Genomic DNA, 13978 nt, shown 5'->3' on the forward strand with positions numbered 1-13978 from the left:
GGGGACTTCTGTGTCAGCAGTGGAGTTTGATCCCGCTGTTTGCGTGTGCGTTTCTTCTATCCCAACTTGGAAAAAGCTCCAGCACTCCGATGCATTATTAAGTTAAAAACAAAAAACTAAAACTAAACACTTAAAAAAAAAGGAAAAAAAGAAAACAGGAGTTGCACTGTTCCTGAACAGCTTTCAAATCAAACGCTTCTTTTGTCTGTTTAGTTGTATCCAATTGCTGCTTCCCAATAAATAATTAGCTGCCATCAAGCCAGCCCTCTCATCACTCAGTCAGTGATGAATGCCTCTCAGTCCATGGCCTGCAACCACAAAGCGGAGTGGCGAGAAAGGTGGCTAATATCCTGTTAGCTTGCCAGTGGCTTTCCAGATCAATAAGGTGATGGCGTGCGCCCCAAAAACAACATTTGCACACTGTTATCGCCTTTACGTTCCGAGGCGATAGCGTTCATTAGGTAACAACAGACTCCCACGTGAAGGGCCCAGCCCGAAAGAAAGCTTGCAGTCACACAGCAGCCTACTATCCCAGTCGCAGCAGTCAGCCCATGCGAAGTTCATCCAGTGATCCTTTGCTAGGCTACGGTTAGCCCAGTTAGCAAGCTCGCAGAGAGAGTAGCTAATGAAATCCTCTCCTGGCTGGCGTCAGTAACTTGACTTTTTTTTTTTTTTCTTTTTTCATGAGATGGTCCGAAACAGAGTCTCTGCGCTTTTCTTCCAGGTAGAGAGGCTGCACGCAGGGGAAGCACCTCTTCTTCAGTCACGAACAGCACTGTGAGTATATAGGGTTTGGTTCCATAACTAGCCTGGTTAGCAGCAATACGTTTATTTTCTTCTTTCCCAACGCAGCGAGGGGGAGCGAGCACTCACACACAGGCTCCTGGAATTCTGTGGAGTCTCGCGATAACTGCTCAGTGTCGCCGCCCACGGAGAGGCTAGGGCTCCACCTTACTGTGTGTTGACATTTTTAATTAAGGAGAGTCATTGGCAGCTCAATGTGCTTAAAGTTAGGTGATGATGGTTCTTAGTCATCCAGGTCAAGTGCTATATCATAGGCAACTAGACTTAAAGGTGCCTGAAGTAGTTTGCAAGTGAACGTACCCATCATGCATAACTGCATGGATTTCATACATTATTATTTATAAATTATGATCTATGCCTTGATTCATTAATGGGCTAATATTGTTGCTGCTCAAGATGAGTTATACTAACCATTTCATATACAATTGGATATTTTAATCCATAACAATACAACATGTTGTATAAAATGTGCATGTGATTTTTTTTTATAAAAAATATTAAGGAGCAACTATTAACTATGGCTGTCAGATAAATGTAATTGAGTAGAAGTCTAAAGTAGTATAGAATGTAAATACTCAAGCAAAATAAAAGTACCTCAGAGTTGTAGCTACGTAAAAGGAGTATATTAGTAAATTTACTTTATTGCTTTTCACAAAATGCAAAGTATTGCCAGCAAAATTTTCAAAAGTATTAAAACTAAAAGTTCTCATTTGGAGGAAAATAACCCATTTTAGTCCTATTTTAAATATATTTTTATCATTGTTTTACTATTACTGATGTATTGATATATAATTCAAAAAAAAATAATGTAATATATATGATATGAAAAAATAATGTTGTTTAGCTTTACAATGTGCTGAACTGCAATCATAAAGTAGTATAAAATTTAAAAACCTAAGTGAAATACAAGTACCTTGGAATTGCACTTAAGTGTGGTTAATTATTAACTCTACTTAGTATCCAGTACTAAGGAATGTTATGTATTAGTTGGACAAATTAGACCTTCTTTAAAACATCAGCACAATGAAACACTTAACACAAAGTGGAAGGGAGTCTCCTATTTGTCAACCATCCCTTCAAGCTGGCAACAAGTGAACATGCCTCAGATACTATTCACTGCATATGTGTGTTTATTAATGGCTGACTCAAGCAGAGGCTATTATAAGCAGTTCCAGTGGACAGACAGACAGACAGAGAGACAGACAGAGGACCAGAGCTGTGTAAATGGACGAGGGACACAGAGGGTGGAGAAGGGCCTCTGTTACCTAACTAAACCTGGAGAAAACAACAGCCAGCCCTGCTGAACGATTAACTCCCTGTCAGAGCTGTAAGTGAACCAAGAATAACACAGATTACAGGTGTTTGTGTGTGTGTGTGTGTGTGTGTGTGTGTCTGGTGTGTGGTTGCTATAGATGTGCACTATCAAGCTGACTAACCCACTGGGATCCAGTCATGGGTCAGCTCAGACAGGGGGCTGAGCTGGGACGTGGGTCTCTCTGGAGTCATCTTAAATGCTACTTTTAATGCGGATCAGTCCTTATCTCAATGTGTTTTCCCAAGTAAAGCAGGGCAAGTAAGGTCATCCATTGCTTATAAATGTGAGCCTCCTCAGTTGCCCCCCTTGGGGTATCTTATGACAACATCCTGGAGGTGACATAGTGAAAGGCATTCAGTGGCAGCCGCAGAGCCAGAATATATTTAGCTGTTCTCTTCAAACTCACTTTACATGGTAAGTATGCTATCAAGGCCACCAGATGATTCCCTCTGGGGCATTAACACATTTAGAGCACAAGTAGTATAATTTGTCAGTAAAAATCCAAAATACTGGAAACTATTCCAAGATGTTGCACAGTTGGTTTGACTTATCTGGCTGCCGCATGTTACTGTTGCCCATTTTAAAGTGAAAGTTTTACGTTTAGGAAAATATGCCTTTCCACTTAGATTGTAGAGTTAGATGAGAGGATCAATGCCATCCTCATGTTTTTACAGTAAATGTAAAGCCGGAGATAGCAGCCTGTTAGCTTAGCACAAACAAATCAGAGAGACACAGCTAGCTTGTTTGGCTGTATCCATAGACACCACTGAAGCTCACTATTGAAATGCTCTTTCCATAAAACAAACAAACAAACAAACAAACAAAAACAGTATAAATATGACATGTTGTGGTTTTATGGGGGTTGGTCGGCTATGTGCTGTTTCCCAGTTGGGACAAGTTGCTGTGGGGTTGGAGAGACTGGTGCCTCGCCAAGAGAAAGTCTGGCATATAACATAAAACAACTTATTACCTACATATGTTTGTCTGGAGATTAGATACAATTTGTTGAATAGTTTAGTTCGATATAATAACTCAGATATTACATTTTAAATAGTCGACAGAGCTAGCTGTGGACAGAGCTAGGCTAGGTGTTTTTCCCTGTTAGGAGTCTTTGTACTAAGCTAAGCTAACTGGCAGCTGGCTCAAGCTTCACATTTACCAGACACGTCTTAGAGAGGTACCGATCTTATCATCTAAGTCTCAACCACAAAGCATGCACTGAATTTACAAAACATTAGGAAAACTAAGTGTTTTCCTGAAGTACACTGATAAGTTGAGTCCTGATAAAACCCATCATCCATTATAGGTTTTCATGATTGAATCAATACCAAACACGAAGAGGCAGTTTAGATAAAGAAAATAATTTAGTGAGTTGATTTACAGCTTTCCGGTAACTGAGATGAGTTAAATTTGATGTACTTGTTACTTACACTGTATAAGTTTACACCAGAAATGAGCCCCACCTGGAGCAGGTCAGTAGGCTCTGTAGCTGTTCCCTGCACTCACCCTGTGCTCTCTCCTCCACAGAACATGTCGCTGTCCTCGGCAATGGTGTTGCCCCTGCTCATAGTCGTTGCAGCAGGGGTGTATTACATCTACAATGAGGTCATGCAGTTCATGTCCAAGTCCTTAGTGCGAAACAAAGTGGTGGTGATCACTGACGCTGTGTCCGGAGTGGGAACTGGTAAATGATCCAACTTGTGTTTCAAATGTTGTACTTGACTTTCATTGTCATGGAGGTTTGTTTTCACCTTTCTTTGTTTCTTTGCCTGCCTATATGTCTGCTCACCTGTCTATCTGCCTTCCTGCTGGCTTGCTTACCTACCTGTCTGTCTGTTTGTCTGTCTGTCTGGCTGCTGATGGCTTGCTAGTAATGGAGACAGTCTCAGTGTACACTCAGGTGCTTTAAGCTCCGTGTTTATAGCAACAGTTTCACATTTTAGCCGACAGACTTATTTGCTGACTTGCAGAGAGTCTGAGGAACAGATCTCTACAACCAGTCACAATGTTCCTTTAAAATAACTGCCTCATTTTACTTATATACAATTTTATTAGATTTTTACTGATGCTATGTACAGGTTTATTCATCTTGTCCATCTAAAATGTTGACACAAATTTGGATGAATTTATCCGATCAGTTGGGCCACAGACTTAAGAAAACTACAGCAGCAGAAAGTCTAAAAGCAGTAGGGTGCCACTGTTGCAGAGCTACACTACACTAAAGCAAACATTTAGATTTAGGTATTTATTCAAACGTTACAGTTATGGTTGGATATGATGACAACATGAGCAAGTTTGCCAATTTACAATCTCTGTAATTCAAGTGAAACACCAGCTGTCCACCTGGTAGTGACTGCTGCTGTTGGTGTGACGTCACAGGGATTCAGTCGACGCCAAATAACATCTGCACGCTAAATTTGAAGCCACAGCAGGAGGATGTTAGCTTAGCATACAGACAGAGCGTGGGAGGAAATAGCTAGCTCTGTTCAGAATGGTTTTTGTGGGAAACAAATGACACAGTATGTTAATTAGTGAGCTTTAGTGGTGTTGGTAGGCGCCTGTAGGCAGGCTTTTTAACTTTGAACTGAGCCAGGCGAGCTGTTTCCTGCCAACCCCCTGGCTCTAGCTTCATAATTAGTGCAGACAGACATCAGAGTTGTATCTTCTTCTTATATAACTCCAACAAAAAAAAAAACCCAAAACCATAAGCAAAACCACACATGATGATGTGTAGAGGGCTCGAAGCAGTATTTATTTCACTGTTGTCTACCTTCAGACAGAGCCAAGCTCACTAATGACTGCTGTTTTCTCTCTTTATGTTAAGCTAAGCTAACTCTCAGCAGGAAAGCAAATCAGTTTTTGTTTTTTTTTTTGTTTTTTTTTTTTAAACAAAATGTCAAACAACTTATTTAAATCAAATAGCAATGATTTTTTTTCTCTCCGTCCAGAGTGTGCCCATCTCTTCCACAAGGGCGGTGCCAGACTGATCCTGTGTGGGACGAGCTGGGATAAGCTGGAGTCTCTGTATGACTCTCTGACTAATGATGCGGACCCCAGAGAGGTGAGGAAATTAAAGAAATAAAAAAAATAGCGCATGCCAGCACTAGCCTCAGATTGAAACATCATAAACATGCCAAACTCTGAGTAAACCCTTCCAAACTAAAACCATTACTCTTTTTGTGGTGCTGAGTCATCTTTTTGGCACGCTACTCAGCTGAGAAACAAATCTTTCACTATGGCTGCTCCAGTAAACACCACTATCTCATGTCTATTAATACACCCTGGAAACTTAAGCAGTATAAAGAGGGAGCAAAGGCCTTAACTTGACACAAAAATCCCTCAAATAGCCACTAAGAATGAGCTCATGACACTGACATGACACGGAGGGTTGAGGTTGAAGCAGAACAACAGCAGGTTCTGTCCTAGTTTTTATCACAGTCCTCTGCTGGTCACCACATCCCAGATCACCACTTCCGCCTTTGGCCAACACAATAGCAGGATATCCTCTCTGACAGTTCACCGTCCCCTGTAGATCTTCTGCACACAGGCCAGAGCAGATGTGTTTATAAGTGTAGACCACATAAATAGATGACAATATAATCTAATTAGCAAACAAAAGAACTAATGACCATTGATGTCGCAGCTGCTCCGTTGTCTGGTGGTATGGCAGCAGATACTAATGTAACGTCCAGACCACAATATAAAATGTTATGTTGTTTTTGTTGGGGAACAAAGGTAGGACTGGTGTGGTTATTAGTAATAAATAATTGCTAATAGTGATTGTAAAAATGAATAAGAAAACTGTGAATTAAATCAATAAAACTGGCCACCACCCTAGAATCAGGGACTAAAAACCAGACATTCCCAAATGAATAGTTCACTAAATGTCAATATTTGTTAAATATTATATATATATATATATATCACAACCAGCAGTTACCACAAAGCCATGCACGAATCATCGCAGAAAACTGCTCTGTACAGTAAAACATGGAGAGAGAGAGCCAAGATGGCCGATGCAATCTCTTGGAAGATGGCGTCCCCGAGTGTTCAAGATGGCGGACGTGGCCACATCACGCCAAGGGCTGGTCAGTGGAGGTGAACGCGGGAGCTTACAATACACACTAACTTCTAGTATCTGCACCGACATTAAATAAGCCTCACCTATGACACACTGTCGACAGCTTGCATGTGTTTTATGCTTGTCATGTTCACCATGAACTGATTTGAGCCTCTCCGCGACCCCACTATACCATCAGACACGTGTGTGTTGTGGTCGCCTACACCAAATTCAGAACATCAGAGTCTCGCTCTGTCCAAACCACACTGTGATTAAAGGCACATGTTAGTCCACAGACACTGTTCTGCCATTGTTTGTTCAAGCCTCTGGCGGTCACCTCAACTGACCAGCCCTTGGTGTAACGTGACCACATCTGCCATCTTGAACACTCCGTGACGTCATCCAAGAGGTGGCATCGGCCATCTTGGCTCACCCTCTCTCCGTCTTTGTCTTGCTGATGCACACACACACACACACACACACACACACACACACACACACACACACACACACACACACACACACACACAGACACACTGGATGCTGTTTGAGGTATCTTCGTGTTTTAGCTTCATTGTGTAGCTGCTGTAGTTTGATGAAAGATGATTTTTATTGGTTATTGATCAATTAGCTAATATTAATACATTTTATTACATTGTACAGAGCAGTACAGTGCTTAGTGGCAACTGCTGGTTGTGATGGTCAGTGCTCATTTCCTTCATCGTTCCTTTAATCTAAAGTGAACCCTTCTTTTGAGTCTGTACTGTTAACGGTGCCCCGTTTTATTTATTGAATTAATATTTTTGAAGATTTATTTTAATAATTACTATCATGAATTGTTAATTGCTAATTACCACACCTGCCCTACCTTTGTTCCCCATCAATATGTCATACAACAGGACACTTCCATGAGTTGTCATTAGTTGTTTGTCAGTTCATAGGCTGAGACGTGGTTAAAATGTCATTAAAATCATTATTTGAAGGTTGTTCCAAAATGTAAACTAAGATATAAAATGTGCATACAATGAGGATACTTTTGCATGTAGTCATTACTGTGGACAGAATTATATTAATGATATCCACCACCTCACCTTGTTTCTGAACATACAAGATAACATGTGCCATTATTGAGGAACTAAGCTGTGTAGATCGGATTTTTCTTCATGTGTGGGGAAAAAAAAAAGGTTTTTAGAAAGGAAAATGCCATTATCCAAGTCTCCATTAATATACATTGTCAATATGTTGTATACAGTTCGGGTTATATTTCTCGCTGGAATTCAAATTCAAGTCAATTGTACGTATTATCCAAGGCGATTCAGACGAAGAAAAAAGAAAAGAAAAAAAATCAGTGACTAGTTCGTTTGTTAAAATGGTGGGTTACTCCACAAGTTTTACATATTAAAGTGTCTTTCTATAAAAGTGTGTGATCAATACCACTCACATGTCTGTATGCCGAATATGAAGCCAGCCAACAGGTGATTATCTTAGCATAGCATCAACACACCAGTTACACTGATAAGATATATGGTCCACACAGTAATGCAGTGAAGTAATACAGTCCTGTGTCTCTAGACGTTTGCCCCAAAGCTGGTGATCGTGGACTTCAGTGATATGCCCAGCATGGAGGAGGTGGTGGCTGAGGTGGTGGACTGTTACGGCTGTGTGGATGTGTTGATCTGTAACAGCAGCGTGAAGCTGAAGGCCCCGGTGCAGAGTGTCTCCCTGGAAGTGGACAGAAACATCATGGACATCAACTACTTCGGCCCCAGCACTCTGGCCAAAGGTGGGCCAGACACTCCTGAATAATACGCCAACAAACATGCTGTCCGTACTATTTGTATGAAACTGATTCTCAGTGTTGTGTTTATAATGTGGCAGGTGTTCTTCCAACGATGATTTCAAGAAGATCAGGGCACATTGTGCTGGTTAACAGCATCCAGGGAAGACTGGCTATCCCATTCAGAAGCTCATGTGAGTTGCCAACAAAACGTTTCTGATCTTTCCTCAACCAAATTTAAAGAGTTTGTTCAACTAAATCATAAAAAATTATATTCTCATACTCTCCTGCTGTGAAATCTAGCCATTAGAGGTGGGTAGAGTAGCCCAAATTGTACTCAAGTATGTTTTTATTTTATAACATTTATATTTTGTGTAAGCAGTAAAGTGGAGGTATATCTAGTGATCAAAATAACATGTGAAAAACATTAGTAGTGAGTTACTCCTTGTGTAATGCATTGTATTGGGAATTAGTTTTGTATAGACATCACACACACTGACAGTCGTTGAAGTGGAAGATCACATCATCATCTGCTGATTGCCACTAAAACTAATGCGGTCTAACACCACAGTCCATGAAGGTTATAACTGTTTTGGAGGGGTGTGGATTCAGCTTGATGATCATTTTAAAGGCGGTAGTTTATGGTACTGTTGGATTCTATTACATTATAATGAGAGGTATAACCCCATGTGTGTCAGTGATGGTAGGCTAAATAGCAGAAACACTTTGAACTGAACCTTTGTCAAAGTATACCTTATTACAGGATTGCTGCACTGAACTGCATTAGTACCGCATGTGTGTGTTGGGACAGTGCTCCAAGTGAGAGCACAAAGGGCCTACATCAGTGACTGTGTGTCAGACTGACGTCCGTTTTTAGAGGAGGTTAAACACAATGCCAATGTGACGACAGGATTAGATGAGACTGAGGGTGGCGTGTATCGGCACTGAAGAATTAGTGTGATGTCTGTTTAAATCTGCTTCAAAGGAAAGAGACTGGAGGGAAATACAGAGCAGGACAGGTGCATTCATTGCTAGCTATACCTTACAGCTGACATCTGTACAGCTGGCAGGCCATTGGCTGTGAGAGAATGAACACACAACGTCCACATTTGCGTGAATGACACAAAGTGAAAATAAACCAGGAGTGCCCAAACTAATTTCCTTGCAGGACCAAAACTAAAATTTAAAGGGGCTCTATGTAACAATGTGTGGTAAATAAACATGTATTTATCACCCGTATTGGTCACATGGGAGCTGATTGCAACGTGAGGTGAGACCTTCCCTTCTCTCTCTGTTGTCTATACAAGCCTGTAGATAATGTGTTGAAGTAACGTACTGTGGATTTCTTTGTGAAGGAGGGTGGGCCAAATCAAACACTATGGTGAGCTTAGAAGGGCCTGTGTGCCACACAGCAGAGGTCTAAACAAACCTCACAAAAGCTTGTTGTCTGATGTAGCCGACTATTAAAAAAGTCAAATAACCACTTACGGTATTGCTTTTTGAAATGTATTAAGTATCAGAATGTCCTGGTGTCCCTACGTGTTCAGACAATGGTAAAACCACAAGGACTTGTAAACATCCTGTAATTAATCAGATCTTGATCTGGAGCTACTCTCTAGAAAAGGTTGCATTATTTGAGAAAATGACATTCACTATTTCCTTTCAGCACTTACACATGCTCAGAAATGAAATGCTACCAAACCTGCTGAAGAGGCAGATGTGCTGTGGTGTGATGAACAGGGAGGCTTCATGTCACATCACAGACAAACAATCAAAATAAGTGTGTCCTCTGCAATGTATGGAATGAGACTTCTGTACAGCCGAGTTACACCTCTTTGTGCTTGTGTATGTATATCAGATGCTGCATCTAAGCACGCGGCGCAGGCCTTCTTTGACTGCCTGCGGGCTGAGGTGGAGGAGTATGGGATAGTCGTGAGCACCATCAGTCATACCTTCATCAACGCCTCTGAGCCGCCGCCTGTGGAGGAGGCCAGCCCTAAACCAAACCCCCTGTCTGCATGTGAGTACTGCAGCTGGTATGAAAGTGACTGACAGGGTGAGATATATCAGGGGTCTCCAATTAAAATTCAAAGAGGTCTAGTAATTAAAATTTCCTGAACCTCACAATGTCTCAATAGCCCAACCCTTTGTCTATCAAATAAAATTGTCACCTCTCAGCTCAGTTATTTTGTGCACCCTCACCTCAGACTTCTGTCGATACATATGATACAGATGATCCGTGCTCGGTCTCGCGGTGCCGCTTAACATTCTCACTTGTTGATCACAACATATGAGACAAGAATGAACGGTGAATTGGGATGTCCATTCTTTTTGTAAAGTTTTCCTCCATACACATTCCCACATATCACTTGTGGTACACAGTCGATTTGATTGGCTCAATTGAGTGACACTATCGGTAAACAATGACTGTATTAAGTGGATTAGCTGCACCTGAAGTTTGAAGTCGCAGCTGGGAGAAAAAAAAAAAAAACGCAACATTCTATGGAGATTACTGCATTTTCTCTTTCAGTTATCAGAAATTGTACCCTGACCACAATCCACCATTTGGTGATGCATGTAATATCTGATAAATCATTACACAGATGTGTGTGTTAATGGGACATGTTTCTTAGCTGATGATGCATTTTTTGTTTTTTGGTGAAGGGAGTATAGTCGCTCATAAGTAACAGATTCTAAATGAACGTGTTCTTCCACAGTTATCGCCAAGCAGATGACCCACGGTGTGCGGCCCTCAGTCCTGGCCGATGAGATTATGCAAACAGTGAACAGGAAGAGGACGGAGGTCATGCTGGCCCACCCCATCCCCAGAGTGGCCCTGTACCTCCGCTCCCTCATCCCCTCCTTCCTCTTTGCTGTGCTGGGTGCTGGAGTGAAGGACTCAGTCCTGGCTGAGCAGATGCAGTAGGAGAGAGGCTGAAGTACAGGATGGAGTAGGACACAGATGGCAAATAAAGCATGGACTCTTCAGAAATCATGCACTTGACAACAGGCTTTATCACCGTCTGGTGATAGGACCCAGACCTCAGGATGGGGTTGGGGACAGGGTGGTGCCTCAGGTTCTTTACTTGGCCATTAGTTTATGCTAACTGAATTAAAGTTATAATCCTGAAGAAAGTCTGTGTTTCAGACTATTTCTGAGAGTAGATGAAATCTACTTACAAATCAAACCATGTAATAAACATGTATCTTGCATCCTGCTGGTGTGCACTGTAAGTTATTTCACACATATACATAAATATAGTGTGCATACAGTGCCTATAAAAAGTATTCACCCCTTGGATATTTTCCAATTTTATTGCTTTTATAAGTGGAGTCATGGTCAATATATAATTTGGCTTTTTTGAATTTACACGCAAAAAACTCCTTTAATGTCAAAGTGATTTCCTCCAAATGTCAAATAATTTAGTGGATAAGTCTCAGTCAGACTTGCAGATCTGGACACTGCAATTTTGCTCCATTCTTCTTTGCAAAACTGCTCAGGCTGCACGGGGATCAGACATAAACAGCCCTTTTCAAGTCCAGCCACAGATTCTCTATTGGATTGAGATCTGGGTTTGATTAGGCCACTCCAGAACATTCACCTTGCTTTCACTGTATGCTCCAGGTTATTGTCTTACAGGAAAACAAATGTTCTTCCAGGTCATAGTTCTCTTGCAGACTGAATTAGGTTTTCCTCCTGAGCAATGGAAAAAAAAAAAAATCAAGTCCGGCACAGTAAGCATATGCAAAGTGTGCAGATGCAGCTGATGCACAAACATTTGCATAACTCACACTAAGTCAATTTACTCAAGTAAAATTTATAAGTGGAGTTTTGAGGTAAATTATGTCAGTATCTATATTTTATGCCTCGAGCAAATGAAAGCCCCTGATTTGGATTTGATAAGACACTGAACATCTAAGCAGGAAATGTGATCGCATCTGCAGACTTCATGTTGAAACTTAAAGCAGCTACAAGGAGCTTTGGCTTTGTGTTGATTCTGGCGGCCCCTGTGGACAAAAGCATGATGAGCACCGTCATGTCCTACCACGGAGGTGTTGATCTGGCCATAGCACATGCACTGGCTTTGGAAGCAAGTCAAAACAGGCGCAACCCATACCAGCAGACTACTGGGCAGCTTCTTTCCTCAGGCTGTGAGGCGCCTCAATGTGTTTACATTGTGTGTGTAGTACATTTCAATACCACCAAATGTATTGCATTTAACCATTTTATTTTCACACTTATCTATCTGAATGTATGTGGTTTAAATTCCTCTCTTAAATAACAGTCATTTTTACATTTACATTTAGGGCATTTAGATTACATACAAGTATCCAATATTTAAAGAAATCGTTGCCTGTTCAAGTTGGTCAGAGTCAGTTGGTCATTTTCACATCTGAATACAAATTACTCATTAAAAAGTAAAAAGAAAACAAAGACAGCAAAAATGTTATCATGAAGAACTCGCAGTTGGACATCCAGGCTGATCAGACAGGATCAGACGTTACATCCTTCAATCCTATCAGTCAGGTTCACCCTACAGATGGTTTTCAAAGTCAGTTCCTCCAAATAATGTCAATATAGATTGTAGTTGAATTAAACAACTTCAGCTGCTCATGAAATTCTAATTGTTGTGCCCTGTCATACATTTCATACTACTGCTACATCAATATTATCCTTTTCCGTGCACTACATCTAACATACACTATATTACCAAAAGTATTCGCTCACCCATTCAAATGATCAGAATCAGGTGTTCTAATCACTTGGCCTGGCCCCAGGTGTATAAATTCAAGCACTCAGGCATGCAGACTGTGAAACAAGACATTTGTGAAAGAATGGGCCGCTCTCAGGAGCTCAGTGAATTCCAGCGTGGAACTGTCATAGGATGCCACTTGTGCAACAAATCCAGTCGTGAAATTTCCTCGCTCCTAAATATTCCACAGTCAACTGTCAGCTCTATTATAACAAAATGGAAGCGTTTGGGAACAACAGCAACTCAGCCACGAAGTGGTAGGCCACGTAAAGTGACGGAGAGGGGTCAGCGGATGCTGAAGCGCATAGTGCAAAGAGGTCGCCGACTTTCTGCACAGTCAATTGCTAGAGAGCTACAAACTTCATGTGACCTTCAGATTAGCCCAAGTACAGTACGCAGAGAGCTTCATGGAATGGGTTTCCATGGCCGAGCAGCTGCAGCCAAGCCACACATCACCAAGTGCAATGCAAGGCGTCGGATGCAATGGTGTAAAGCACGCCGTCACTGGCCTCTAGAGCAGTGGAGACGCGTTCTCTGGAGTGATGAATCACGCTTTTCCATCTGGCAATCTGATGGACGAGTCTGGGTTTGGAGGTTGCCAGGAGAACGGTACATTTCAGATTGCATTGTGCCAACTGTGAAATTTGGTGGAGGAGGAATTATGGTATGGGGTTGTTTTTCAGGAGCTGGGCTTGGCCCCTTAGTTCCAGTGAAAGGAACATTGAATGCTTCAGGATACCAAAACATTTTGGACAATTCCATGCTCCCAACCTTGTGGGAACAGTTTGGAGCGGGCCCCTTCCTCTTCCAACATGACTGTGCACCAGTGCACAAAGCAAGGTCCATAAAGACGTGGATGACAGAGTCTGGTGTGGATGAACTTGACTGGCCTGCACAGAGTCCTGACCTGAACCCGATAGAACACCTTTGGGATGAATTAGAGCGGAGACTGAGAGCCAGGCCTTCTCGACCAACATCAGTGTGTGACCTCACCAATGCGCTTTTGGAAGAATGGTCAAAAATTCCTATAAACACTCTCCTCAACCTTGTGGACAGTCTTCCCAGAAGAGTTGAAGCTGTAATAGCTGCAAAAGGTGGACCGACATCATATTGAATTCTATGAGTTAGGAATGGGATGGCACTTCAGTTCATAGAATGAGTAAAGGCAGGTGAGCGAATACTTTTGGTAATATAGTGTATATAGTTACAAGTTACAATACAGTCACAGTCTGTAATAATCTGTAAGATTGTTGTTTCACATATATCAC

General features: G+C 41.6%; 1 protein-coding gene across 3 annotated transcripts; it reads left to right on the forward strand.

The window, feature by feature from the left end:
• Positions 1-260: 260 nt before the first annotated feature.
• dhrs7cb (dehydrogenase/reductase (SDR family) member 7Cb) lies at positions 261-11174 on the forward strand. Of its 3 annotated transcripts, XM_037081018.1 has the most exons (10): positions 261-385; positions 725-777; positions 853-956; positions 1958-2131; positions 3647-3803; positions 5068-5180; positions 7752-7962; positions 8058-8150; positions 9815-9976; positions 10674-11174. In XM_037081018.1, the coding sequence occupies exons 5-10, from the start codon at positions 3650-3652 to the stop codon at positions 10880-10882; spliced, it is 942 nt and encodes a 313-aa protein (XP_036936913.1). In that variant the 5' UTR covers positions 261-385; positions 725-777; positions 853-956; positions 1958-2131; positions 3647-3649; the 3' UTR covers positions 10883-11174. The 3 variants fall into 3 exon arrangements, with proteins under 3 accessions (XP_036936913.1, XP_036936914.1, XP_036936915.1); XM_037081019.1 differs by lacking the exon at positions 853-956; XM_037081020.1 differs by lacking the exons at positions 853-956; positions 1958-2131.
• Positions 11175-13978: the final 2804 nt, after the last annotated feature.

This window comes from Acanthopagrus latus, chromosome 20, assembly GCF_904848185.1.
Source record: "Acanthopagrus latus isolate v.2019 chromosome 20, fAcaLat1.1, whole genome shotgun sequence".
Classification (NCBI taxonomy): Eukaryota; Metazoa; Chordata; class Actinopteri; order Spariformes; family Sparidae; genus Acanthopagrus; species Acanthopagrus latus.